The sequence below is a fragment of the Oryza brachyantha genome, chromosome 7 (genome assembly GCF_000231095.2).
Source record: "Oryza brachyantha chromosome 7, ObraRS2, whole genome shotgun sequence".
NCBI classification, from domain to species: domain Eukaryota; kingdom Viridiplantae; phylum Streptophyta; class Magnoliopsida; order Poales; family Poaceae; genus Oryza; species Oryza brachyantha.
The window spans coordinates 11,232,571-11,259,781 of record NC_023169.2 but is presented as its reverse complement, the minus strand read 5'-3'; the positions used below and the strand labels follow the sequence as shown (position 1 = coordinate 11,259,781).

The window sequence follows — 27,211 nt, the reverse complement described above, 5'->3', positions numbered from 1 at the left end:
CCGAGTTTGTGAATGTAATTTTAGGAATTTTCTACCATGGAGCTAGGTTTCTGGATTTATTTTATTTTTGACGAAAATATATTTGCATGTGACGACTTAATATTTTTATTGATGCAAAAAAAAAATTAAGTCGTCACTCCGTATCAAACTTCTGATCCCCTCTTCCCTTCTGAATTTATTCTAGTTTTGTGGTCGTTGTATCGATCTTTTATTGCACCTGATCGAGTCCAAGTTGAAGAGTTAACCGTCTTCTCTCTTTTCCACCTCTCAGTTAGAATTTACTCAAGTTTGTCGTCATTGTATCCTTTAATTTGTTTCCCTTCACACGCGTTATGAAATGAAATATGTCATACGTACACCAGCATTAACTCTAGTAACAATTTGGCTTGCTCACTTTTTTTATCATATGTACGTATGTTTTCTCGTATATTGTGCCAGCAATAGATAATTCGATATTTGGCTTACGTTTATGTCTATATGTCAAAATTTATTTTTTTACTTTAAATTTAAAAATTAAATCTGAGGATTTCATTGTATTTTATTTTTCAGCATTGGCTTTAGGATCACTATAAACACATGTATAAAACATCTTTATCAATAAAATATTTTTCGTCGGTCCATAAGCCATTTGTTAACACCCAAAAGATGACCTCACGTGTCTTTCCTTTCTCCCCTTCTCTTCTATGCACAGTTCATTTATTTGTGCCGTACTTATATTTACAAAGATAAAATATGGTTCGACTTAAATCAGAATTCATGCTTTTATATTTCCATATCTAGATTCTTTTTTAATAGAAAGTGAATTAAATATACTCGGTCAAGATGCATGCCACGTACTCATTTGACACTACACACATATGTATACTTGCTTCAGTCACAAGAATATATTGCTCCGAGGTACTCGTTAACATTTGCTTTGAACCTTCGACATAGCTATGTTGAAAAGAACGGTACAATATTGGAAATGAAAATGTTGGATTACGGTGGTATTATATATAATTATTACAGCCAGGGCAAGTTTTATAAGAAAGCTAGGTAGATATCACCTCTAGTTTTATCTATATAAAAAAATTAATTAAGAGAGAATATATATAACACATTACCTCTATACTAACTCCAACCACCAATCTACTTTCTTCCTTTCTCTTTTTCTCTTGGAAATTATGTAGATACTACCCCTTATTTATGTTAAGAGGATGGCTGATCGCCAGCAATACTCACCATATAGTTCAGAGGCATATGAATGTATGTACACGTTGATCGATCTCTTGTGATTCAAGAATCTTTAGCTTGTGTGAACAGCTACTACTTCGCACAAGTTTTAGCAAAGTTAACTGATGCGTGATTAATTAGTGTGTGCAGACTCACAATTAACAGTGATCGTTTGGTAATCTTTAGCTGCAGCCAGCTAGCGCTAGCTAAAGCATGTCAAAGATTCAAGAAACCAAGAGATCGATATGATCCTCCTGACTGAGTAGTGCAAATCCATGACCAAATGGCATCAATATGATGCCCATTATGAGTCCATTTTAATTATATAGCTATGAATTTTTTTTTTCTGTAACTGATCTTGATGTTAGTTTTGCCACGGTAATTATAACTTTTTTATTGAAAAGTGAATAATGATTTCTTTGATCGATAAATTACTATAGGGTTAAAAACATGACAGTAATAACCACGGTCATCGGTTTTACGTGACATCCTTTTATGTTTATGGACTAATGAATTACGGTTCTCAACTAGCATTTTTCTAAAAAAAAAACTTCACATTTAATACTTAGATAACCTTTTGTAAGCTATTTTAACGTTTACAACACATATAATATTTGGTTCATTTTCGAAAAGCAATCTTCGATATATACAAAATAACAAAATTGCTCAGCAAACCATAGAGAATAGAGCCTTATCGAGCTAGTACGAATTACGAAATTGCTCCATAATTAAACTAATCAAGTCAAAAAAAAATCAACCTAAAATCTAACCCTTTTCAGTAAAATTCCGCGGAAACTTTTAAACAAGGATCATTGGTTCGGTGAACAATTTTGTCAAACCCCGGTCAGTACTTACGTACCGACCCAGGAGTAGTAAACTAATTAATTAACCGTGTCCTTTTTGGCGCGAACAGGACAATCAACTTTATTTGGGGGAATTTTGCTGTGTTTCTCCAATTCCTTTTCCGACACACAGACACAGGGGCAAAATCGTAATTACCAACCAAAAAATGGTGCAACGCCAAGGGCAAGCAGCAGCGTGCGTGCGTGCGTGCGTGCTCCCCTTCGTGTGAGAGAGAGGGAGGCTTTACATACACACACTATTGGGGTTGGGGGGAAAGAGAAAGAGAGAAGCGTGCTTTGCGTCGCGGCGGCTACGACGACGACCTAGGTCAGAGGCGCAGCGGCGGCGGCGGAGAGCCGGAGGGAGGGCCGGCCGGGCGGGCGGCCGCCATGGGGCACCACTGCTGCAGCAAGCAGAAGGTGAAGCGCGGGCTCTGGTCGCCCGAGGAGGACGAGAGGCTCGTCCGCTACATCACCCAGCACGGCCACAGCTGCTGGAGCTCCGTCCCCAAGCACGCCGGTACGCTCCCTCTCCGCTCCGGCGAGCTGAGAGATCGATCTATATATGTGTGGGCTAGCTAGCGATTGATTTGGTGGATTTGGTATTGCTTGCGCTGTTGCGCAGGGTTGCAGCGGTGCGGCAAGAGCTGCCGGCTCCGGTGGATCAACTACCTCCGGCCCGACCTGAAGCGCGGCACCTTCTCCGAGCAGGAGGAGCGCACCATCATCGACGTCCACCGCATCCTCGGCAACCGGTACGCTCGCTCGCACGCTCGCTCTTGGGTTGGTGCATGATGAAGCTCAAACGATCGATGGAATTGGATCAGGTGGGCGCAGATCGCCAAGCACCTGCCGGGGCGCACGGACAACGAGGTGAAGAATTTCTGGAACTCGTGCATCAAGAAGAAGCTCATAGCGCAGGGGCTCGATCCCAAGACGCACAATCTCCTCCCGGCGTCCAAGTCGCTCCTCCATGGCGGCGGCGGCGGCGGCGCAAACCCTAGCGGGAACAATATGGCGCAGTTCCACTCGAACGGCGGAGGCGGCGCGGCGGCGACGCCGTTCACCATCAGCTCCCCGGCCAAGGGGGGCTTTGAGGCTGCGGTGCCGCCGGCGCTGTACGACGTCGTCGTCCCGGCTAACCCCGCCGGCGGTATGCTGATGGCGGCGGATGATCATAGTTACCATGCCGCCGCCGCTGCGGCGCCGGCGCGGTACCCGTACACTGACCACGGCAACGGCGGGGGAGGCGTGCTGATGAGCTTCAGGGATCAGAATGCCGGCGTCCACGGCGCCGCCTCCATGGACTTCATGAACGGCTCCTCGTCGTCCTCTTCCATGGACCAGCACACCGGCGGCATGCCGTGCGGCAACGGCGGCTTCAGCGCTAGCATGGCGGCGTTCATGGACGAGGAGGCGGCAATGTGGGCCAGCGCCGTCGAGCCGGGCATGGGCGTTGCGGGGATGGATCTGCCGCAACAGCAGCAGCAGCAGCAGCAAATACAGCTGGTGCAGCAGGAGACGGCGGTGGTTGGGCCGCGGCCGACGGCGCTCATGCTAACCGATGTTGCCGCCACCGCCGGCGCAATGGCTGGCAAGAGCGTGGAGATGGTGGACGTCTCGTCGGTGGTGTACGGTGGCGGCGGCGGCGGCGCAACGGCGGCGTTCGACCTAGACCTGATGGTGGAGTCGTGCGGGATGTTCTGCGGCGGCGCCGGCAACGCCATGGAGCAGCTGCAGTGGGACTGCTAATAAGCTCATTTATCCTCATCTCACCCCACCCTAATTAGTTTCTTGATTTCCCATGCTTAAATTCGATGCGTCCCCCCCCCCCCCCCCCCCCCCCCCGTTTAATTTTGATGTTCCATTCCATGTGCTCTTGATTCAGAACTTCATGTCGTCCCTTTCAGGCAAGAAATGCAATGCTAAGCTGAGTGATGAGACGAACTTAATTGTTGATCTAATCCAGACATATCGAATTAAAGTTATGACAAATTCCTTTTTCCATGTCATAAAGCATTTGTTGATATATACATGACATGAACTTATTGTAGTCTTTCTTCCATCTCAACTTAATCAAGCTGATGACCACTCATGTATCACATTTTTGGCAAATGTATATATATGATCTCAACCCTTCTCAATTACACCTTTAACTTTTTGTTGCATCATTTTTCATGTATATGATCAGTCAACTCATTTTGTCATGTGGTGAGAGCAACAAGTCAGTTACTGCATGTTTCTTGCTAGTGTGTAATGTGATGACAACAAGTCAGGCCTTGTTTCTTGCTAGATGCAACAGTGACACAATATACGTTTCAACCTCTTTTAGTGCAAGAAAGGTTGTTTCAGTTTTGTCAAGTTATGCATAAACATACAAGTTTCTCCAACAGACACTGCACCTATGCATGCATGCTTGAGTGAACCTTTAATTCATCTCCAGCTTTATATGTATCTTTCAAATTAAGAATAACCATTGCATTGCACAAGATCAAAATCAACCATTCTCTCCAATAAACGCTACATCTTGCAAGCTTTGGTCATTCCCAACCCAGAAACTATCGAGCGGTTTTAAACTTATCATGTCATATAGACATTGTGTAGAAACTATGTATTTAATGGATGATGTCTTTAAATTAAATTTCCATCCAATCATGTCTCTTCTCTCTCCTTTTATCCACCTATCACTTTGTTTTTGTTCTTGGTTCTTGTGTAGAGATGGTTTCTTGCATAAGAAATGATTTCTTCATCTTTTTTTCTCTCTCCTCATTAACTCTCTTGTCATGTAAGACTTTTGCTTATGTGGCAATGTATTTAATGTTATGGAAACTAAATGACGTGGATGGTTGGAGATAGCCTTACAATCTAGCGTCTTTAATTAATTTGTCTCTGTCCATGCATTTTGGAAACTGAAGAAAACAAAATTAAAGCTAACTCTTACAGTTCCATGTACACGTGTATGCACACGCACGCATGGATTGGAATGTCAGGTAACTCATCCGAGTCATACATACTTTATGATAATGAATATTGTTTCCAATTTGTCTGCTAATAATGTGCGCACAATGTGAACAACTTAATTAGACTACTACGCAATGCCACAAGCATATAGTATAATTGCATGCTAATTGTACTCTCTCTTTTCATCCTTATGTTTAGATTTTGTCTTGATATCATTTAATTGAGAAAAAAATAAATATAGCAATATATTGCGGCATTTTTTTCTAGTATGTATAAACTAGATGCACAGTTGTGTGATTTTTAACACATACACGGTATTAACAATTAATTGCGAGATCTTGAATAAAAAGTTTAATGCTATAATAAGTAGTAGGAAACATTTTACATATTACACTAATTTGGCCAAACAGAAAGATGCATGCAGCCCAAAGGAAGTTGTTTGAAAAACATAAAATAATATATTTATGTATAATACATATATATATATATATATATATTAATAGTAGCTACTGGATTATCTCACTCAGCCATAGTATTATTAGATCTCTTGCGGAAATGGTTGCGCAATATGTACATGACATGCATGTATATATATGATTGATTATACTACGTAGAGAGAACTAGCTAGCTTAATCAAGTAAAATAGAATTAATGTCCATATATCTATCTTCCTAAATATATGTGATGCTTGCTCAATCTAGATTTAGACACTGCATGAGAATACTTATATTTGAATGATTATAGATTAATTAATTATGTAAGTGCAACATGCATTGTTTTGTGGTCCTGACCCTAAATTTTATTTTTGTTCCTGAATATCTGGTTAATTTTACAATATATATGGAGTCCAAACATGGAAGTTTTTTTTTTATCTCCTTATTCAAGTTGTTATTATAGGAAAGAAGTGTAGAGAAAAAACCAGTCTGTGCTGACTTGTGGAAACATGAGATATATATGTTATATTATTGCTGTAAAATTTTCACATGATTAAATATACAAAATGTAAGTGATGTTGTCCAAATTTATTGGTGAAAGACATACTTACTACATTTAATTTCAAGAAATCCTGAATGACATCGACATTGCTAGGCATGTGCAATTAATGTCTGATTAGTTCTTCATATAATTCATGCGAAACCTGTTTCTATTAGAAATTAACTTCAAAAACTATGAGGATTTTAAATCCAAAAACAATTCATCTCCGATTTGTTGAATTTGTGTGCTTACATATAGCCACAAGGAACCACAAGGAATATATATAATCATATAATGGATTGCTTTTCCTACATTTTTTACCATAGTTTCCTTCCTACATTAATAATTGAAGAATTAAATATTTCTCGTAAACATGATATACACTGTAGTATCTAGATATATTATCCAAAATTTTAAGGCTAATCATAAGGAGGTTCCAAATGTAATGACACATTACTACCACTTACTGAGAGCATGCAGCAGGTTGTGTGTATTGGTTTTGTGTGATCGATCGGTACTCATCCTTTTGGTCTGTCTCGGTACTCATCTGCTTAATTGCTACGTACGCAGCTCCTAAGTAGTCTGTGTTCCGAGATGAAGGATAAAATGCTAATTTTTATGATAGTTATTTCATGGTATAAATGATAGAATATAACTATTACAAAGTTGATGATCTATTTTAGAAATATGAAACAATCAACTTCTATATAGAAATTTTTTAAAAAAAATATATTGTTTAGCAGTCTAGGAAGCGTGCGCGTAAAAGTCGAGAAATAATAATAGCTACATATTTTTTTAGGGTAAGAGAGATTTATTGATGAACAAAGAAAACATTCCAATTTTTAAGGAAGAGATGCTCAATACAGTACCTCGTACAGCCAAACAACATTTACTACATGTGTTTTTTATCGCTAAAAGATGAATTATTTTTTATAGCTATCTAATGGTATGAACAAAGAAAAATGATATGATGAACTCTCTCTATATATATATATATATGAAAAACATACTATCCAGTATTTAAAGGGTGCATGAAACCGAGAAAAAAATCTAAGAAAAGTTGAGAGAAAAGAATAGCCTATGAACGTATATGTGTATAGCTTGACTACACAAACGTCAGTACGTCACCCAATAAACTCATCTTAGGCCATGGCCAGTTTAGGTCCTAAAAACATCGAATCATTAACATCTAAATAAAACATTAAACAAAGATAAAAATAAAAATTAATTGCATAATTATAGAAAAAATCGTGAGACGAATCTTTTGAGCCTAATTAGTGCATGATTAGCCATAAGTGCTACAATAACCAATATATACTAATGATGGATTATTAGGCTCAAAAGATTCATCTCGTGGTTTCTGGACGAGCTCTGAAATCTACTTTTTCATTCGCATCCAAAAACCTCTTCCGATATTCGGTCAATGTTCGACGTGACATTTTTGCTAAAATTTTTTGGCAACTAAACAAGGCCTTAGCATCAATTTAGACCAATTCATGCTTGGTGCAGAAAGTTAATTCGTCCGTACAAAATTAGTTTCCATGATTATCGGTCCTTAATTAGAACCAAAATACTCCCTTCGTGTATGATAAGTCACTTTAATTTAATTTGTTTTAAATTATATTTCTTTTAACTTCGATCAAATTTATAGAAAAAAACACCATCATCGATCTACACTAACAGATAGCTGAGAAGGGAATTAAATTAATATATTGTTTAGCGATGTGCGAAATGCGCTGAAAGGGATGGAAGGGTGTGGTAGATTTCTCATTACCAATAATAGGTGGCACAATTTGATAGAAGAGATTTTTACTGAATAAGAAAAAACAATTTGATAGAAGAGATTCTTACTGAATAAAAAATACTACGTGTACAGGTACTTCATTCTATTAACAACAAAACAACTAGGACACGTTTTCACAGCTAAGGGTAGCAATCCAAACAACTTTTGTTGGTTTACTAAAAACCGTGAGAAATTACTTGGCATTTTCCAGAGTCAGTCAACAATTAATTCCAATCCTAATTAATGGCACACTGAAACAAAACAAAAAAGGGGTCATTGTTTCGCTTTATTAGTGAAAAATCCAAACAACATATTTAAAAATAATTTATAAATAAAACTTTATATATATATATATATGTTCGTTCTTGGAGATCTAGCTAAAAGTAAGAGCTGAAAAATAAACTACAATAATAATCTCTAAATCAACTATAATATTAAAGTTAAAAATCAAATTTTAGCTTGTAAGTATAAGCAGGAAAGAAAAATACAATGGACACAGTTACTAAGAAAGGAGCCAGCTGGAGAAAAACTGCAGATAAAATGACATCTATACCCTCATTTTATTTATTTAAATATAGCTCAAGAATATATATACAAAGAAAGAAGAGGTAAGAATAATAAAGGAAACTATCCAAATGAAGAATCTAACCATGAAGCTCTGCAAGAAATCTCCTGCAATAGGCAGCTAGTGGATGCACGAAACACAGCGGTACACTTCAATTAATTGCCAGCTAATAATTCTTTAATCTCTCTCTCTCTCTCTACCCTTTTAGGTGAGAAAACTGTCACACAAGTCAATTTGTTTAGTAAACCCTAAACCGGAATTGTCTCTCGATCACCATGCATGATTGGGGCTGACAACGACGAGTATAATTGTCGAAAATCTGCGTAGTGCGTACAGTGAGACAATAACCTATATAAAATGTGGGTTAGGATATCTCGATCAATCCAAAATGCCTGTCCATGCTGCATGGACAGGTGGAAACGTTTAATTTTCCTATCGGTTTTTGCGATCGATCGATCGATTGATCGATGTCTGAAAAAAGCTTCGGTGACTTGGAGAAGGCAACCAATTAGGACGTGTTAACAACCTTGAGGTGAAGCACGCACCACAGCGCCTAGCTGCTCGATCGTCGTTAATTACCGACCGATCGATAGGGATGTAAATCTAGTTGATTAGGAATTAATACAAGCTGCTCCACCGACAGTTTAGTTGCTTTTACTAGACCTCATCTCAGCTAATGAGCAGTAATCAATATCCATATAAAAGATAAATTAGTCACCGGTGTTAGTGTAGTTGAAACACAAGAGGTATATTTTACCCTAGTATACAGTTGCCTAAAAGAATATATCAACTTTAACCTCCCACAGCAAACTAGCGATATACTCATGCTAACGCTACGATCTAATATACAATTTAATAATGTAACTAAGATATTATAGATCCATTTTAATGCAATCATATATAAACCAAACATTTAAATTTGTTTGTCTATTAAGCATTTGTTAATTTGATTATTTAAACGAACTCTGATAAAATAGTTGCAAACCGTCAATTAACGATGACTATTAGAGCTTTGCATAATTAATTATAGGTTAGATCATATTGTAATAAATTAAGAGTTTTCAAGTTTGAACAATAATTGCAGAACATGTAATTAGTAATTTAAGAATCACTACCATATCAACAAACTGCAAGAATAATTTTAATGTATTGCAAGGATAATTGATACACTAATTTTAGAAACACTACAATACAAAGTTCATATATTACAAAGATAATTTTAATTAAATAATTTATTCATATTATCTTATATTAACATAAACTTTGAACTCTATAAAACTAAATTTAATGTAAACTACTTCATACAAACATGAGTTGTATCACATAACTTCCCATCTTTCTATAATAAATGAAAATTTGCTAATGTGGGGAAGATAGATGGAATGCGGGCATAATTTGGGGAGCCGATAAACGGAAAGAGGGTAGAAGAAACGTGGACCGTCTGATCTGAAACAGATGATATCAGCCGTTGAATTTATCCAATGAGTAAATCATGTTGGTGCACTGTAGGGCAGAAGAAGTAAATATTTATTGCATGAGTTCTTTATAGTTTAAAAAAATAAATTGATAGTTTGAAAATTCAGAATTAATGCATGAGATTTAATGCAGGGAAGATAGATGGAATGTGGGCATAATTTACGGAGCTGATAAACGGAAAGAGGGTAGATAAAACATGAAGCGTCTGATCTGAAGCAGATGATATTAATCGTTGGATTTATCCAATGAGTAAATCATGTTGGTGCACTATAGGGTAGAAAAGACCTTTGCGAGTGGGCAAAATAGACCTATGTAGATGGCTGGTTGCCCCGTCTCTTCCAAAACGTCTATGAAGATAGGTTTCTTCGTAGTCAAGCAGTCAATTGTCTGCATTTAGATCATCTTTGCAGGCGGGCCGCATAACATGTATGCATGCAATGCTCAATCTTCACATGTAGGCCGTCTAACACACATGCATGCAGTAATGCTATTCGCAGAAGGGTGCACAATCCCACTTGTCTGCGTAGACTAGGCCATTTAGGTCGCCAACTGAGCCTAATATTTTTATTTTCTTCCAGTATTTGTAGTACTTTGTATCTATATAGTTAGTTAGGGGCAAAATAGAGATGACTATATACATAAGTAAATTGAAGATTACCATAGTAAAACAAAGAACAAATAAGGAATAGTTTGAGCATTATATATACACACATTCACATGTTTGAGAAAATCTAGTTACAAATGGTCAAAGTTGTAACATACTAGATTTTCAGAGGAAAATGTTTTGTGAAAATGCTTTAAAGCAATTGTTCTTCATTTTTCTTGTTCCGGAGCCTCTTCCTTTCTATTTTTCTCCAATCATTCCAATCAATCCAGACATCTTCAAAATTTTCTACCTCGAGAATTAATGCCATAATTCCATAATTCACAACTATTTTACCTAAAAGAAATTCAAGACCCTATATCCACTTCATCCTATTCAAAAATCATACTAAAAATCTAGAACTCTCAAACTCATTTTATTTGAGAATGTTCCATCAATACCGTATCCAAACTTTTCATGTCTTTTCTTGGTCTAATCTTCGGGGACATGGGAGCGAGCTTCTACTACACGCACTGACAACAGACAACAGGGTGTCATGTTCGATCGGTTCATCTTGTTTGGCAGTCGGTGCAGCTTGAGGACTTGTGTCAAAGAAGGCTTACATGGTGCCAATTAATGGAGAGCTTGTTGGTAGAGATGGTGGAAGTGGTGGCGATGGAGGGTTTGATGCTGGAGAACCAGGTCCTAGTGGGCATGGAGGAGCTGGGGCAACATTTGTCTTCAACAATAGTTAATACTGGCTTATACATAAAATACAATTAGATAAACAAAACCTAAAGAATTGGGATATGACAAATGTAACAAAAATTTCATACATATTGCCTCCATTGAAGGTTATGACCCCATAAGGATGCTATCCCAACGGTGACACAATACAAACTGATCCACCGTGTCTCTTAGGAGCTCCATACCATCGGGCATCATGATATCTTGCTCAATCATCACATTCTCTTCCTTGGCCTTGTGCACCCTACACCTTCCGATGCCACCTGTTATCGTCGTCGACCTTGACCTTGAGGGGGAGCCTGCCGTTGTTCCACCCCCTACGCCTTCAGCTCCTACGATGCACCTGGACTTCTTTAGTGGCAACACCCCATGTAACCTGTTGGCTTCGAACCATGGAGGAGCTCCATCATCGACCTTGACGCTGAGGAGGAGGCCGATGTTGTTCATCCCCTTCCCCTCTCACTCTACCTTTGCCCCTGCAATGCCCTCAGCATCATTGAACTCTTTCATCGGCCACCCTCCTCCCACCTTCTAAGAAATGGCTCATCCATCACCGCCACAAGGTTTATGTCCTAGGGGAGCACCTGTATTGTGATGTAAAAGGTTCAACTTTTGGTTTATGTTTTGTTTTTTATGTAAAAGTGTTGAAGTTTTATTGATAAACTTTGTGATATGTGCGATGCACACCGCTTAATAGGCTCACCTTTGAAGATGGGACATTGCAGACTGGTCGCTTAAGCGACCGTTGCAAGTAGGCACGTTAAGTGGGCCACCTGCAATTTCCCTTCTTCATAAGCAGCCCAATCCCACGCCTCCAGCCCTTCACAAGCAACAACTCCTAAGGCCCGCTTGGGATTTTTGGATCCACGACTTTCTACTCTATTCGTGCTACGTTATAAAATGTTTTGGTCCTGCATAGATTCATCCATGGATCGATAAATATGTTTTATAAATGTATTCAAATTCATTAGTATCCGTATGAGTCCAGTGGGAGCAGAACATCTTATAATGTAAAACATAGGTAATATTTTTTTCATGAATAGAGAAGGCTACAAATTGACATAGATACAAGTAACACAACAATCAAGACATCCTTTCATGCCTCCTTATTCTGCAGCACTCTTGCATTGTTGTAGGAAACAAACTAGTGGCAACGTGGCATATAAGGAGTTCTCTCAAGAATTGAAGGGATGATCACTCCTTCCATAGCGTTACTTCACGTTACAATCTTCCAACAAGCAGTGCGACTGTTGCTTGCTACTTGCAAATAATAGGCCATGGTCACAGCCATGGTTAGTTTATCTTCGGAAAGGTTTAAATGTCACTTGTTGAGCTTTCTATTTGAGAACAAACTTTCAAGAAAGCTATGTGCTTTTCCCGTAAAGGTCAATTGAACCTATCTGAAACCTTGGATTGCCATTAGATTCTCTCACTCGTAGAAACCGAAACCTGCCAAACGCATATAAAAGCATTATAAGCCAGAAGGGAGATATTACCGTAGAGCCTCTATCTGCAGAATGCAGATAATATTGAACATACCTAAAAGCATTCGTTTTATAACTCTTATCCACGGTAAATGTTTTCCTATAGAAACGGTTGTCGAAAATTACAGAACTCCGGGCGTCTATTGTATTCCAGGTGGAGCCTCCATCTGCGCTGCCTTCAAGAACCCTGTGACACAATTGCTCATGGCTCATGGAATATCATCGCATACAAGGGATTAAAACAAAGCAAAGCGCGTAAAACACCACTATCTATCATCAATCTGCCAACAACTTGTGTCTCGTAAGTTGTAACATCTTATACCTTTGGAAATCTCAGAATTAATTATAAGTCGTAACTCTCTATGCCTTGGCAACTTCTTAAACTAAAAATTCTGTTAACGAGTAACACCGTTTCGTTAACACCATTTTACAGTATTAGAAACGAAGAATATAGAGTGCAAGGAAATACATTGAAGCAGAAAGATTTCCAAATTTTCCTGGAGGAGCATAAGAAAAGGCCAGACATTTGTAAAGGTTCTCTGCTATAAGTATGTCCGCATGAGTGGACCAACAGAAAACGGTGTAGTCTAACAAAGAAGTAGCGACATGGTCAAAACTGGCATTGCATAAGCCCAACAGCTAGACTGACATTTTGTATTCCAGCCAACAATGGTAACTAAGACGTTTGCATGTCCACTACCACCGTCGGCCAGTAAAACATTATATTTTGCACTCACTCATAATTCTCTAAATTGGCAATCTTATTGCATACTTCATGTCACTAGGATATAGGCATCGTAATAGTTGCTGGTCTACAGTGTCCTGTGTGTAAAAAGTATGCAAGAAAATAAAGTTACTGTACCAGTCCATCGGATCCCTCTCTGGTACATCATTAGCTGACATCAAATCATATGACTCCAGCTCACAAGTTTGGCCATCAAGCATTCTATAAATTATCCAGCATCCTGAAAATTGACTATGTTAGATAATATAACGAGAACAATAAAAATTTTCATTTATAAGTTATAACTATTTGAAATACAAGTCTTTTAAATAGCACGGAAAATCTACTAACTGGAATCTAATGTGGGAGAACTGTATTACTTGTATTAATATAGAAAACAAAACCCTAACCGACGCTAAAAGTTGGTGAACGGCTTAAATTTCAATGTGCATATTGGCAATCAGACCGAACCAGAAGCATACGAGCACTCATGTGGAAAATGGAATTCTGCAAAAATTTATAGAACAGATCCTACAATTATATTCCAACAGAATTCAGTAGGAAAAGAAATTAGGTCATATCAGATGCCATTTATTCAGTTACTACACCAATTTCAACTAAATAAAAGGATTAAACCTGCATGGGCACCATCATTTTCATCAAAGTTGGGATATCAAAAGACACAAACTAACCATGTCAAAGGTAAAAAGTCTAAGATACTTCTTATACTTGAAACAGTAGTGTTTAAATTTATATAAATTTAGCACGCCCAAAGTTCGTGTAGGCACACTAGTACAGATGAGAAATAATAAAGAAATGATTAAAAGATTATATTAGTAATACTACAACAGGATCACCTTTGGCTCCATCAGGCTCTTCCCATTTGGATGAGCGAATGCCATCAAATGCCGCTGTTGCCTGAAACAATTTCAAACACAATTTTGCACTCTATATGCTGATGAATGAACATAAAAAAATGCACAGGTTGCAACACATACAATTCCAATTGGGAGTTGTTCACCACTTGCAAGGACGGAACCTGAACAGAGTCTATTGCCTCTTGGGAATCGATGACCTTTTGTGCAAACCGCATTACTCTTATAATTACTCAATATCTCATCAACTGCATCAATTGCCACTGGTAATGCTAAGGATGTATGTATTGCATTTCCAGCTGTAGTCACAGAGCGTTCTCCATCTTTACCCAACTCTGTTTTCAAGGACATAGCACAAAGCAATCTTTCAACAGAAGGAAAAAACTCCTCAAAAACCAGCTGTGTTTTTTTGTCTAATGTAGCTCTCTTGCTTTTAAACTTAGCATCTTTAAGATTTTGCATCAAGCACTTCAGCGTGTCAAAAACTTCGATAACTCTTTCTTTAGGGATGTCTCCATCACAAAAATGTGAAAGAAGAGCAGAAAGAGCATCATATATTTTTGAAACATGAGCATCCACACATTTTCGAGAAGGGCAAGATGAGTAGGCGAGCGACTCAACTTGACCTAGTTCTGCCCTTGCTTTTCTCCATTCCACGGAGCCACTTTGCCTTCCAGGTAAAGATATGGTGGCATCAACTTCAAGATAAGCAGCTTTGCTAAGTTCCTCAGACTCTTTCCTGTCACGATTTTCTGTAACCGTGAGGCTATTAATTGACAATCCACTGCGATATTTCCCTGTTATAGATGACAAGATAGCTGCAACAGTATCTTCAGAGGTAATAATTCGCCTAGAAAGAACCTGCATTTGACAGGCATTAAGCATGAAATAAAAAATCAAAACATTCTAAACAACACATATACCCTACCCGGCCTTAACCAAGCCAAAAATTTCTACCTCATGCCACTTTCTGGTGTAGCGTTTTGTTACATCACGTACTCCATCTTTTGAAATAGCAATTACATAATCTAATTTTTTGTTCCACCTGGATAAATGCAGATAAATTAGATAAACGATGCACTTTAAGACAAGGAACCAGTTGGCTAAGGATATATTTTACCCTTTCTCATACAATAAAGGATTATCATAAACTCCTTCGCATGGATCAAGATGCATCCACCTAAACATTCCAGAATTATGTCATTAGGAATAAGTGTGAACAGAATACCAAATTAGAAGCAGTGGGTATATTCACTAACCTCCCACACAAATTTGAAAAGCATTCTGTCCACACATGATCAGTGAAATCCAGAATCTGTAAATAAATTATACATGTAAGTATGTTTCAGTTTATTGACAATAAACTTTGGTGCACTCGTTCTTCTTCCAAATGGAACTGTTTCGAACATTGAAATAGATAAGGAGTATTATATTGCAGTAACCAAGAGCAAAGAGTAGTCATCAGTGGCTAGTGAATGATGTAAGTTTAGGTTTATTAAGGCTCCATCTGCTATCACGATGGATTACGTAACCTTGTTTGGTATCACTGCTTTAGACATATCGGTATTTGGCGAACAGTTTTTGTTTTGATCTAAGATGCAAATGATCTATATTTTTGTGTTCCAAAAATATAACAGAGATCAACAGGGAGAGACATAAAAACAGAGAGAAAGGAACAGATATTGAAAATGTATTCAGACAAAACAGAACTGCATTATGAAACTGAATAGCTGCAACAAGAAGAGCCAGGAACCCTTTTTAGAGTACAGATGTTAATAATGGTAGTCCAGTGTTCAGTAATACACATTTGATGATGTTAATAAAGATGTTTCAATACTTAAAACATCTTATGGTTAAGCTCAAGAAAATAATCAGCTCTTTCATTAGCCATTTTAAGGATTACATAGAATTACTGAAACGGGAAAACTATGCATATCATGCTTCCCTAAGTATATGCGATCTGTACCTATACAAACAATTAGTGGGGATTCAAGTCAATAAAACAATGCCGAATTTAAGGGAAACAGAGAGAGAAAAACAGACACGGCATATTTTGATGGACCCATATTATAATGTGATGGATTAATTAGAGTTGCTATAGTTGTCTTGTACTCATAGGAATGAGAACTATATATCTGATGCAATTGTATTATCAAATCTACACGTGCAGTCATGAGCTTAGCAAGTTGTATGGACAAAAGGTAAGCGAAGTCCATTGCACAAGTTCTTTGGACACCGAGCCCCTGGTAACATCAACAGTAGTTAGGTAATCACATCCATATCTTTTTATAGCATCCGATTTTGAATTCAAGTATCACATAAACAATTTTTGGATTTACCTCAAAAAAAGAAACATTTTTGGATGGGTAAAATCTATTTTGGTTATCAGATAATGAATAATTCCTTGTTAGTTTTGGGTTTGACCCCTAAATTTGAAGGCATTAAGGGTGAAAGTAACAGGTAAGGAAAGGAACTTTCAAGGTGTTAAGGGTGAAAATAACAGACAGGAAAAACCAAAAGGGTGGTAACAACAAGACAAATGGAGAGCCGCTTAAAATTATAAGCAAAGCAAATTATATATCACCGTAGATGAACAAATCTACAAACATTATGGAACTAACCAGGCGAGCTTCATATCCAAAAGTTCGACAGTAGAATGTAAAACAATTGGCCCATTCTCCACAGCGTCCTTTCCTAGTTTCTATAAGCTTCAAAAGTAATAAATTGAAACAGACAATTTGACCATCAATATTAGGTTTGGTATAAAAAATAACACCCTATCTAAATAAAAAAAAATGATAGATTGGTTACTCGTACCTTATATGGATCATTGTATCTTGGAAAACGGGTGGTACTGGAGCAATGATTGCACCTAAACATAGCATACTCAGTATATGCAAAGAAGAAAAATGGAAATGATGATAAAGCATCATGTATAAGGTCTGAGTGGGCTGAGTCCTACGGAGAAGATTAAAAGTGCATTGGGTCTCTATTTCAGTATCAACTTATTGGTGAGAAAACATAGAACAGAGAATTACCTTAGGATAGTATGACTCTGGTGTTGCATTTTATCATATTTCTAACTAGCATAACATAAATGTAACCAGTGGTGGATCCAGAAAAGTTTTAGACCCCACACAAATTTTATTATATTAAGTGTTTGCTGTGAAAAGTTTTGTTTCCAATTCATCAAAAACCATCAAATTCTATTGTGAATCCACCCGGTGAGCCCAGGCAGATCCACCACTGAATGTAACAGATAGCAAATTAGCACAGTCCAATTCAACAGCTATACGCAATGCTGATAACAACCAATATTTAAATACCATGATACGACAATGCGGCGGATCATTCCAATCTCAATGCTAAGCAGCCCCTGTATCAGGTAATACCATAGAAAACTTGCATGGAGTTTATTATCTGTGTCTTGTTTGTTTACTTTGCTTCATACAAAAATGATCTCTTTTGTGCCTCCTGATATTGTAGAGTGGGATGATACCTGATAACAGTTGCACTTGAAACATATGGGGACAAACCTTATAAATGTTGGGATGGATAGGAGGGGCTAGCCATCCAATGGAACTAAGGTAGAAGAAGCCACAATATTTTCCAACCCTTCCTTTAATCCAGGCGGAATATGAACAGGTCGAGAGATCGAGCCTGGGTCTGTAGGGTGAAAGCCACCAACCCTTGCCAACCGAGCTAGGCATGGTTCTTGGACAAACCTTATCGACAGCATGTATGCAGGAGTTCAAAAATAAAATAGTGCATGCAACTACGCTTCAGGAAGGTATGACTCCCTAAATCTATTTGGAATTGATGTGCAAGATGAAGATGTAAGAACAACTGGATAACATCTAAAGACGGCTACCTATAAATCTCGACACGGTTGGCACCAAATTTAAGTTCTGATGGAAGTGGGGTGCCCATTCCAACATTGAATGTTTCACGACCACAGCTGTCGCAAGGTGCTGCATTAACCCATCTGCAAAGAAAAGCATCATCGTCACAATATGAATTCATATGAGTTCCATCATAGGCTGTTGTTATATATACAGACCACAGGATCTGCACTATGCATATTCAAAGTATATCAGTCCAATAGGTAAAGCGCCAGTCAACAACATGCAATCCCATAATTTGAGCTCAAAGTTATCACTAGAATTTACACCTTTGTTTCAAATCAATGAACTTGACCCCCCCAAAAAAAAAGAAATATTACTCTCAATTTTCAATGTTCCATGAAGCAGAGACACGTAAATATCACATTTGTACTGGAGTACTGGACATACTGATCCTTTGTTTGACTCCAATGTTTCAAATAGAGGTTTCAAAGTGGTCTTTTCTGGTCCAAATAGAGCAAATGTGTGTGCACTTAGTCTATATGCTTTGTCATATCTGTAAGATCATGCATTAGTATTTATGTCTATCAGTAATATCTAAACAACCACTACTACAAAAATGGTGAAAGTATGTCAATTAAATCATATGCACAAAAAGAAGACCTTAACAGAAAACAGTAGTAATTCAGTTAGAAATATAGATAAATTGTTAGTTAAAAGTACTGATGTAACAGAAATATACATACAGTAGCACAATCAAGACATACAGAAAGTAATGATTGTGAAAGAAGGCACCAAAGAGTTTAAATGACCTGAATGATTGCTTAAACCAGAAAAGCAATTGCAGCAGAAAGGCATGATCCTCTTCATCCTTTGAAGGACTGAAGTTCCCTTCCTACTAAAAATCTTTTGTAAGAATGTATATCACCCATCTCTTCAAATGTAGAAAATAACATTGCAAGTTTTTGTTTCAAAATTCGTACAACTAGAAAAACAAATACAGCCATGGTGGTACAATGATAAGAGAAACCATAAAGCATAGCATCTTTCCTTGAGCCAAACAAGAACCAAAAGAAACATTATCAATAAATGCAAGATAATACAGCCATGTTGAATATTAAGGTGGTGAAGAAAAGAAAAAAGAAGAAACAAACAGAAGGGCGAGTTTAAAAAGAAAACAGATACCTTAGCTAGTGAAATCAGTGCCTTCTCCTGAAGTTCATCTATCGGAACAGTCTTCCGCGCTGCGTCTTGACGCATTGGATCCTCATACTACACCCAAAAGGTGTCAACAGATAAGGACCAGATATTAAAAGCACAATGCAATCATCACAAAGGTAGCTTTATATATGAAATACATTTTAATACCATACCATCAGAACCTGGTGCATGTAAGGCTCAACTCTTTTTCTGAATTCTTGCCCTCCATCATTGCGTATGCTGTATTGTTGTAGCAGAAGTGCCTCTTCTTCCGCCTACGACATTTTCAAGAAATAAAAATAATTCTGACGGGAATTAATAATGATAATTGCTAGTTATTTTGGAGTTCCTACTTTTTCCCTGGGTAAAATATTGAAACTAATCATTAATTCATCCTGATTGTCATGTTTTACCACAAAAAGTTAAGCAAGTTTATGTTTTCTGGACACTGTTTAGTCCATATAGTCCACGGTTGTGAGATGCACAATTCTTAGCAACACCTATGTGTAAAAAACACATGTAGCTTTCACTTACTCATATATGATATATCCGAGTAACCTTCTCAGCCCAATTTATACTGTACAAGCTTTCATTCAACTCCACTAAGCAATAGGCAGCATAAAGCCCTCATGTATATTAGAATTACAAACAGAGTATGAACAGACAAAAAAAACTCATGTGTAGTCTAATCACAGAACAAATGGACAAAAAAACAGTGGAAGTAGCTGACTCATGCAGTTGCATGACTTGATGATGACCAGTTCCATCTGATTTAGATAACTTAGTCTAATCAGCCAACTGAGATAAGTCAAAAATCTAACCAGGTGAGAACCAAAATAAGCTAAGGGTTTTTTTACCCAACATTTGCCTGCCTACCAGTCCCAGAATAACAGTCCACATCTTTTCGCTTATGCTTATGCTTACAAGCCAAAATTTGAATTTTCAACCTTAAATTTAGAACTTATTTTGTTTTTTTTTCATTGTAGTTTATTTTTCAGTCTTGGCTTTTAGATCGCTAAGAACACGTATATAAAAGTTTTATTCACAAATTACTTTATTTGAAAATATGTCATTTGGTTTTTCCCTAAAAAGCCAAGCAATCACCCCCTTAAGCAAAGAACTAGGAGCCAAAAAAAAACTAAACTCAATTCTATTGCAAGCTAAAATTCAGAAAAACCATAGTACCATAGACCAGCCTCAATTACAATTACAATGAATTTATATCCACCAACTAAAATATTTGGACATGATGTTGAATGGTATGCAATTCAGTTTGCATTTGTTCCAATTTGATACCAGATAAACCACACATGGTCCAATCAGGCCACACCTAACTGTGGGAAGGCCTCAACCTTGAACAAAATGAAGTCAGACTGCACTTGAACTGAACTAACCTCTGCTCATTAAAAGTTCCCAATCAAACCAAGACAATGTCAACCAGTGGTAGCAGAATAAACCATCCAAACCTCAATGTAGAATGCTTCATGGAATTGACATTTAGATCATCCAACTCACTTCCCAGTGAAAAAACAAAGCTAAAAATTTCCATTGAAGAACCACAAGAACTCAAGTTATTCAGGCACCTTAATCGAATTCAGGCATTTCCCACCTGCTTCAAACTCCCCCTAATGAACTAAACATGAACCAAATTGATGTATAAATCATGTGAAACGATCTGAATACCATTAAATGTGAAACTCAAGCAATGGTGAAGCCCAAATCGGGGCCAATTTCGAGCTAAGTACAGCTAACTTAACATTCATTCCCTACTAACTGAGCAAAACCAAGTAAACCCAACATCATCACACAGTATGTTCAACTTAACCAAAGAAGCCAAAAGGGTTTCCAAGCTATCTACTGAATTCCAACAGCACAAAGCTCGGTTCTCAGGGATTTTAAATAATCATGTCACACCTGAAGCATCCTTGCCAACTCCTCGTCAGATTTCTCCTGCATCCTGGCTAACTCTGCCACAGCCACGTCCTCCCCCTCACTGATGGCCACAATACAGGGGCCCTCGGAGATGGACCCCATGCCGGTTCCATCATTCAGCCTTGATCCATCTGCCTCCACCACAATCTGCAAACGCCACAGCATTGCACCACACCAGATGATGAGCAATGCAAAGCAGCGAACTCAGTACTCAGGTCACAGCAAACTGGTTGTGGGGGGGGGGGGGATCTGAACCTCAGCTAAGTCGTGCCAAACTAAATAGAACACTGATGTCTAAATCAGGGAGCAATTCAAAATACCTACAATAACAGTGTCATTCCAGTTATATTGCAGCAACACCACAACCCGTTTCAAGCTAAATACAGCTTGATTTAACTTACTTCCTCCAATCTCCAGCCCACAAACTCATCAAACCAAACAAAATCAATTGACTGCAGCCACTGCCAACATCGCACAATCAATACAGCTTAACCAGGAAGACTCGCAAAATCCATATCTACGCAATCCCGGAACAATTGCTACACTAGTGCCGAATCGCAGAGAGCCATCAGATAGCTAGCAGGGATATCAATTGAACAGAGCCGCACCTGAATCATCCTCGCGAGCTCCTCGTCCGATTTCTCATGCGCCCTCGCAGCCTCCGCCGCAGCAGCGTCCTTCCCCTCCTCCTCATCGTCCTCCCCGGAGATGGCCACGAGGCGGAGTCCCTCGGAGATGGCCTCCAGGTCGGTGCCGTCGCCCACCACGGTCCCGTCCGCCTCCACCACGATCTGCACGCACACGCGCGCGCGCGCCCGCAACGCGCCGCAATCGATCAGAGCGGAACCAACCAACCGGAACCCCGGGGATGGTGGAGGAGGAGGCGATCCGGTGCGGGGGGGCGGGGCGGGGGAACGAAGCCAGTCTAAGCGAACCTTCTGGAGCTCGGGCGGGACGGAGGTGAGGGAGAAGATCTGGAGGCGCAGGATGTCGAGGCCGTGCTCCGTGTCGTACTCCAGCTCGTGCTCCTCCACCTCCGCCTCCCCCTCGCCGCCGCCGCCGGCGGGGTCCTGCCTCACGACGAACCGCCGGGCCACCATCGCGCAGCTCTCTCTCTCTCTCAGCGCGCGAGTCCACCCCTATGGTAGTAGCTGAAAGGAAGGAATCGCGTGCGAAGCGAAGCGAGGTAAGGCACCGAGGGCGGCAGTGTTGCTGGTCCCACCAGACTTGCTGCGCTCGCGTCGACGTGTGCTAGCCTAGACCACGGGGATAGACTGCGATCAGGGTTCTCCGTTCACCTAGTCCTGAGGGTTGACCTGGCGCACAAGTAAACGAGGAAATACTCCTGTGGTTTCGAGTTCCGACCACACTTTTTATTTTTACCTTGCCCCTTAAATATTTTATCGTTAAAATTTTAATATATCTGACTTTAGAAAGTAGAAGATAAATAAATTAATAGAATGACTAGAACGCGTCGTATCATCCAGAAAGAAACAATTTATAGTGTTCAGTATTAACATCATGTGTGTAGCATCATCCTTCTCACAAGTCCACGCCTTTGGCATGTCCTAAGCCGCACGCTCACACCACACCCCTCGAAAGAACCACTAGCTAGCACGTGAAGCACAGTAGCATGTGGCTAGTAGAAGACAATTAGTTAGGATGTGTTTGGTTGGTGGTTAATATGGGATGGGATATGACCATCCATATCCTAAGTGATATGGTCATCTAGTTTTTTGTTTGGTTGGGTGGATGGAATTAGACAATATTTTGTTTGGTTAGAGGGATATAGGTGGATATGGTGATCCAGTTTTTTTGTTTGGATAGATAGATGATTGGTATGGTCACCTTCTGGTGAGAATACCCTTTAAACTCACCTAGAAGGATGATCAACATGACAACGAATGCATATTGAAAATATTTAGAAATTTCTCCATACCAAACATAATTCTAACATAGAAACACATTGTGTATTGATAAAAACAAAAGAAGGACAACACAAAAGCCCATCACTTTAAACCATTTCATTCATCAGCCAATGTTTAAGTGAAAAAGAAAACACCGTAATCTCGAAGTACTAGTTACAAGACATAATTGCTCTTCTAGTAGTTCAACAGCAGCAGCAACAGTTCTTCAATGCAAAAAATTAGCAATAGCAGCAACCAGCCGCCGAGATCCCCCTGCGCCCTCCCAGCGCTGCCTCTGGACGCCGAAACCCTCCATGCACCATCCAAGCGCTCCGCCCCTGGTCGCTGCCCTCTGGATGCCGCGCCGCCCTAGAAGCAGCCCAAGTCGCGCCGCCCCTGGACGCCACCCTCCCCGCGCCGGCCCTAGACTCCACCCCCTGCGCCGCCCTTTGCAAGCCACGGCGCTGCCCCTGGACGCCGCCCATTGCCCGCCACCGCCGTCGCCGGAGACCGCCGCGGGCCACCCAAGTTCTAGCTAGGGTTTGGGCTTGGTGAGGAGGTGAGCAGGTGAGGGCGTGAGAAAGAGGGGAGAAAAAATGACCGAAGGTGAGTAAGAGGTGAGCGCTCGTGATTTTTTTCTTCCGGGCGGCCGTGTCCGCCAGATTCGCCCGGAGCTGGATATCCAGCATCTACTGGGAATATTCTCTAGGTGGTGGCCAAATCCTTCCTCTGCCCTTGAACCAAACAACCTAGAAAAAACGGCGGCCCTGTCCTATCTAGGCAAATCCTCCCAACCAAACAGACCCTTAGTTAATGAAGAGGTGAGGACATGCATTCCCTCCCCGTGCCTTAGTATCATGCCTAGTACCTTATGTCTCATTTGATACACATAGGTATCAGTCGATACTCATCTTAGTCAGGTTTGGTATGTGGTACTTGATATCTATGGGTATCAGCGTGATATCATAGATATCAAGCCTACTACACGTAGATCCTATCTCAACTGATACTCGTATGTATCAGTCAATACTCATGTAAGTCTAGTTTGATACTTGGTACTTGTCGGTATCAACTAGTATATATGGGTATCAATCGTGATACCACATATACCAGGCTTGCCACATATAGGTACCACCTAAAATGATGCGTCAAGCAATGTACCTATACATAACATCGACGAGTAGCACAACGGTTGCACCACCATGCTAGTTACCAATCAAAGCTCCAGATGCAACATCTTCATTGGTCTTCCTCTTTATCACCATCGATAGATGGAAGAAAAAATAAAAAATAATTGTTGTCTTTCATGCAAGAGTTAGATCTATACATGCTCCAGGATATATGCATCAAATACATAAATGATAGAAAGAAATATGAGAAAAATAGTAGCGCTAACCTTTATAGTTAATTTATTATATAGGTTAGCTCTAATACGAGCTTATAAATAGTAGTTTGCTCTTCTTTTAGACTTTCTTTAATGTATATCTTTTAGTGGCTGTTTGGGTCGAGGAATTTTTTTAGTCACTTGTCACATCAGATGTTTGGACGTTAATTAGGAGTATTAAATATAGGCTGATAACAAAACTAATTGTATAAATAAATGTTATTTCGTTAGACAAATTTTTCAAACTTAATTAAGCCACGATTAGCAAATGTTTACTGTAGCATCACGTTCGCTAATCATAGACTAATTAGGCTCAATAGATTCGTCTTGCGAAATAGTCTAGAGTATGGGGTGGGTTTTATTAATAGTCTATATTTAATACTTCTAATTAGTGTCCAAACATTCGATGTGATAGGGACTTAAAAAAAAGTCCTAGTGAAAATAAACAAGCACTTAGTTGATCAGTCGTGTAGCTCAAAATCGCTTAGACTATATTATATACACCATTAAGTTGGTTAACTAATTATTTTGATAACCAAATCGCTACAAATAGAAATAGTATGTGCCCAATGTACAGGAAACTAGGTACACGTGTACAACCATCTTTACCTCCATGTCTTGGTCTTAAACGATTCGCATGTCTCCCTTCACTTCAAACTACTAAGCATTTCTGAGTTATTTAATTGAGATTAAGATTATCACCCAATAAATAAAATATCATTGGGATGAAATCATGGTTAATGGTAAGGTGAAGATAAATTTTAGTGACGGTTGATTGGTGATGTGAAAAAGAATTTGTTGAATTCTACATCAAGGTCAAATTAATTTTGAATTTTAACTATGAAAACAGAAAAGAATAAGGGTAATCAGGGTAAACGAACTAAAATCAATGATTTCTACACCAAAAGTCGAAAAAATGACGTGAGAAAGGAACAGTGCGACTAGAATACTATTTAGTAAACCTGTAGAGAATTTCCGTTAGTGTTGCGGAGCCGATGGATACACTTTCTTATTTAATATTGCGTCATTACTTTCTTCGTTATTCATAGCAAAGAGGTCGTGTCAATGACTTAGTGTTTCTCTTGCAAAATTGATACTTTAAAGCAACTAATTAACATGACAACGAAAGGGCGCATATTGCTATCTAAAATAGGAACATTTTAAATCTCCCAACAACTTAAACTCCTAGGGCACGTTCGAAAGAGGCTCAGGGGGCTAATCTCTCGCTCTTTTTCCATGCGCACGCTTTTTAAACTGTTAAATGCTATGCATTTTGCTAAAAAAAAGTTTATACGAAAATTGTTTTAAAAAAATCATATTATTCCATTTTTCAAGTTTAAAATAAATAATGCTTAATTAATCATATGCTAATGATATATCTTGTTTTGCGTGCACTGGTTAGGTACATACGAACCTGCTCTTGCGAACGAGGCCCTAGTTGCTAATAAATCACCAACATAGGTACATACTTAGATGAAGTTAAAAGAACACGTTCTTGTTACAAAAATAGATAGTTTTAGTCAATTTAAGAACACAAAACATGAATGCAAAATTTTAAATCACCCACATTTCGTTTGTTGCCTGATCTTTGGACGTGGGACAAGAGTTACCGCCACGAGAGTTCCTTGAGCTTTAGACATACAACAATGTTGACCCTAGTTGTATACCGCACTTTAGTGATCCTGCTAAAAGGTTCAAACTTTGGTTTAAGATCCATCGACAGGAGATCAGCAACATCGACGATAGGGTTAGGTAGCAAAAGATAGGGTAGAGATAGAATAGGTGTCGCTAACAGTGAGAGAGAGGGCATCATGCTATGGTGCCACCCTTAGCTGGACGAGCTCCCAACGGTGTGTCTTCAAGGCACCAAGCTATTGAGGGTGAAAGGCAATGACCGGCAATGGACGATATCCAACAAGTAGAGAAGGGGAAGGATGGAGAAGAAAGAGATTACACGTGGGTGATGGCGCAAGCGATCGAGCGAGGGCAAGAGTAGAGTAGTAGGGAAGTGCGTGATTGACTAGTTAGATCTGGAAGGATGACTCATGCGTGAGTGATTTCACCAGGATGATCCTATGACAAATATCGACAGTTGGATATGGTGATCGGATTGTTAGATCTGCTGTATCTGCCTAAGTTGCTCTATTATAGTATAGATACACATACGGATACATACCGAGAAATATACGAGTAATGGTAATTTAGGAGAATATCAAACTAATGTGAATTATGACTTAGGAGGGAAAATACTTGCATTGAATTATCTAATGTGCCATAATCTTAAATTCGTGGTGAACTTTTATGAGGGAGAGTGTTTGCTTTCACATTTTAAAATGTTACAAGTGCTTATACAGACTTTTGTTTAGATTTATCAAAAAATATATATATATATATATATATATATATATATGATTTGTATATGCGTTAGTTAGATTTATTAGAATCCATAATTTAGAAAAAAACTAACAAATATTACATCGTAGAGGATTTGTTGGCATGAGTTTTTAACCCACGTGGAAATTAATAAAAACAAAAGACTTAAAAGTTAAAAAGATATAAAAAGAAAGCGAAAATGTACTGCTGGAAGAGAGAGCATGAACAAAAAGTGGCCAACGCACCTTCTTTGCCAAAACTATCCTATAAAAACCTCCAATTCTTTTTTCCTAAACTCAAACCTTCCCACCCAAAGATCGTCGATCCATCGTCGCCTCCATCCCAC

At 39.0% G+C, this 27,211-nt stretch overlaps 2 protein-coding genes across 3 annotated transcripts; one reads left to right on the top strand and one right to left on the bottom strand.

Annotated features, from left to right (window-relative positions):
• The first annotated feature begins 2,444 nt into the window (after positions 1 to 2,444).
• LOC102701927 (myb-related protein Hv33-like) lies at positions 2,445 to 3,806 on the top strand. The gene is made up of 3 exons (XM_040526515.1): positions 2,445 to 2,574; positions 2,680 to 2,809; positions 2,882 to 3,806. The coding sequence occupies exons 1-3, from the start codon at positions 2,445 to 2,447 to the stop codon at positions 3,804 to 3,806; spliced, it is 1,185 nt and encodes a 394-aa protein (XP_040382449.1).
• An 8,409-nt stretch (positions 3,807 to 12,215) lies between these two features.
• Positions 12,216 to 22,347, bottom strand: LOC102701646 (peptide-N(4)-(N-acetyl-beta-glucosaminyl)asparagine amidase). 2 transcript variants are annotated; one of them, XM_015839710.2, is made up of 17 exons: positions 22,137 to 22,347; positions 21,810 to 21,992; positions 21,184 to 21,348; positions 19,443 to 19,544; positions 19,255 to 19,341; positions 18,882 to 18,964; positions 18,099 to 18,212; positions 17,045 to 17,099; positions 16,849 to 16,935; positions 15,487 to 15,542; positions 15,348 to 15,407; positions 15,185 to 15,272; positions 14,351 to 15,088; positions 14,210 to 14,270; positions 13,491 to 13,593; positions 12,684 to 12,815; positions 12,216 to 12,593 (listed from the first exon to the last, which is right to left on the bottom strand). In XM_015839710.2, the coding sequence occupies exons 1-17, from the start codon at positions 22,299 to 22,301 to the stop codon at positions 12,509 to 12,511; spliced, it is 2,364 nt and encodes a 787-aa protein (XP_015695196.1). In that variant the 5' UTR covers positions 22,302 to 22,347; the 3' UTR covers positions 12,216 to 12,508. The 2 variants fall into 2 exon arrangements, with proteins under 2 accessions (XP_015695196.1, XP_015695197.1); XM_015839711.2 differs by lacking the exon at positions 21,184 to 21,348.
• Positions 22,348 to 27,211: the final 4,864 nt, after the last annotated feature.

Bases quoted from the DNA above. Each gene is read 5' to 3' on its own strand.
- LOC102701927 (XM_040526515.1), top strand. From the start codon at position 2,445: ATGGGGCACCACTGCTGCAGCAAGCAGAAGGTGAAGCGCGGGCTCTGG. The intron at 2,575-2,679 runs GTACGCTCCCTC...GCTGTTGCGCAG, and splicing joins CTCCGTCCCCAAGCACGCCG to GGTTGCAGCGGTGCGGCAAG. The intron at 2,810-2,881 runs GTACGCTCGCTC...GAATTGGATCAG, and splicing joins CACCGCATCCTCGGCAACCG to GTGGGCGCAGATCGCCAAGC.
- LOC102701646 (XM_015839710.2), bottom strand. From the start codon at position 22,301: ATGGTGGCCCGGCGGTTCGTCGTGAGGCAGGACCCCGCCGGCGGCGGC. The intron at 21,993-22,136 runs GTTCGCTTAGAC...GTGTGCGTGCAG, and splicing joins TCCCGCCCGAGCTCCAGAAG to ATCGTGGTGGAGGCGGACGG. The intron at 15,408-15,486 runs GTTAGTGAATAT...TGGAATGTTTAG, and splicing joins TTTTCAAATTTGTGTGGGAG to GTGGATGCATCTTGATCCAT.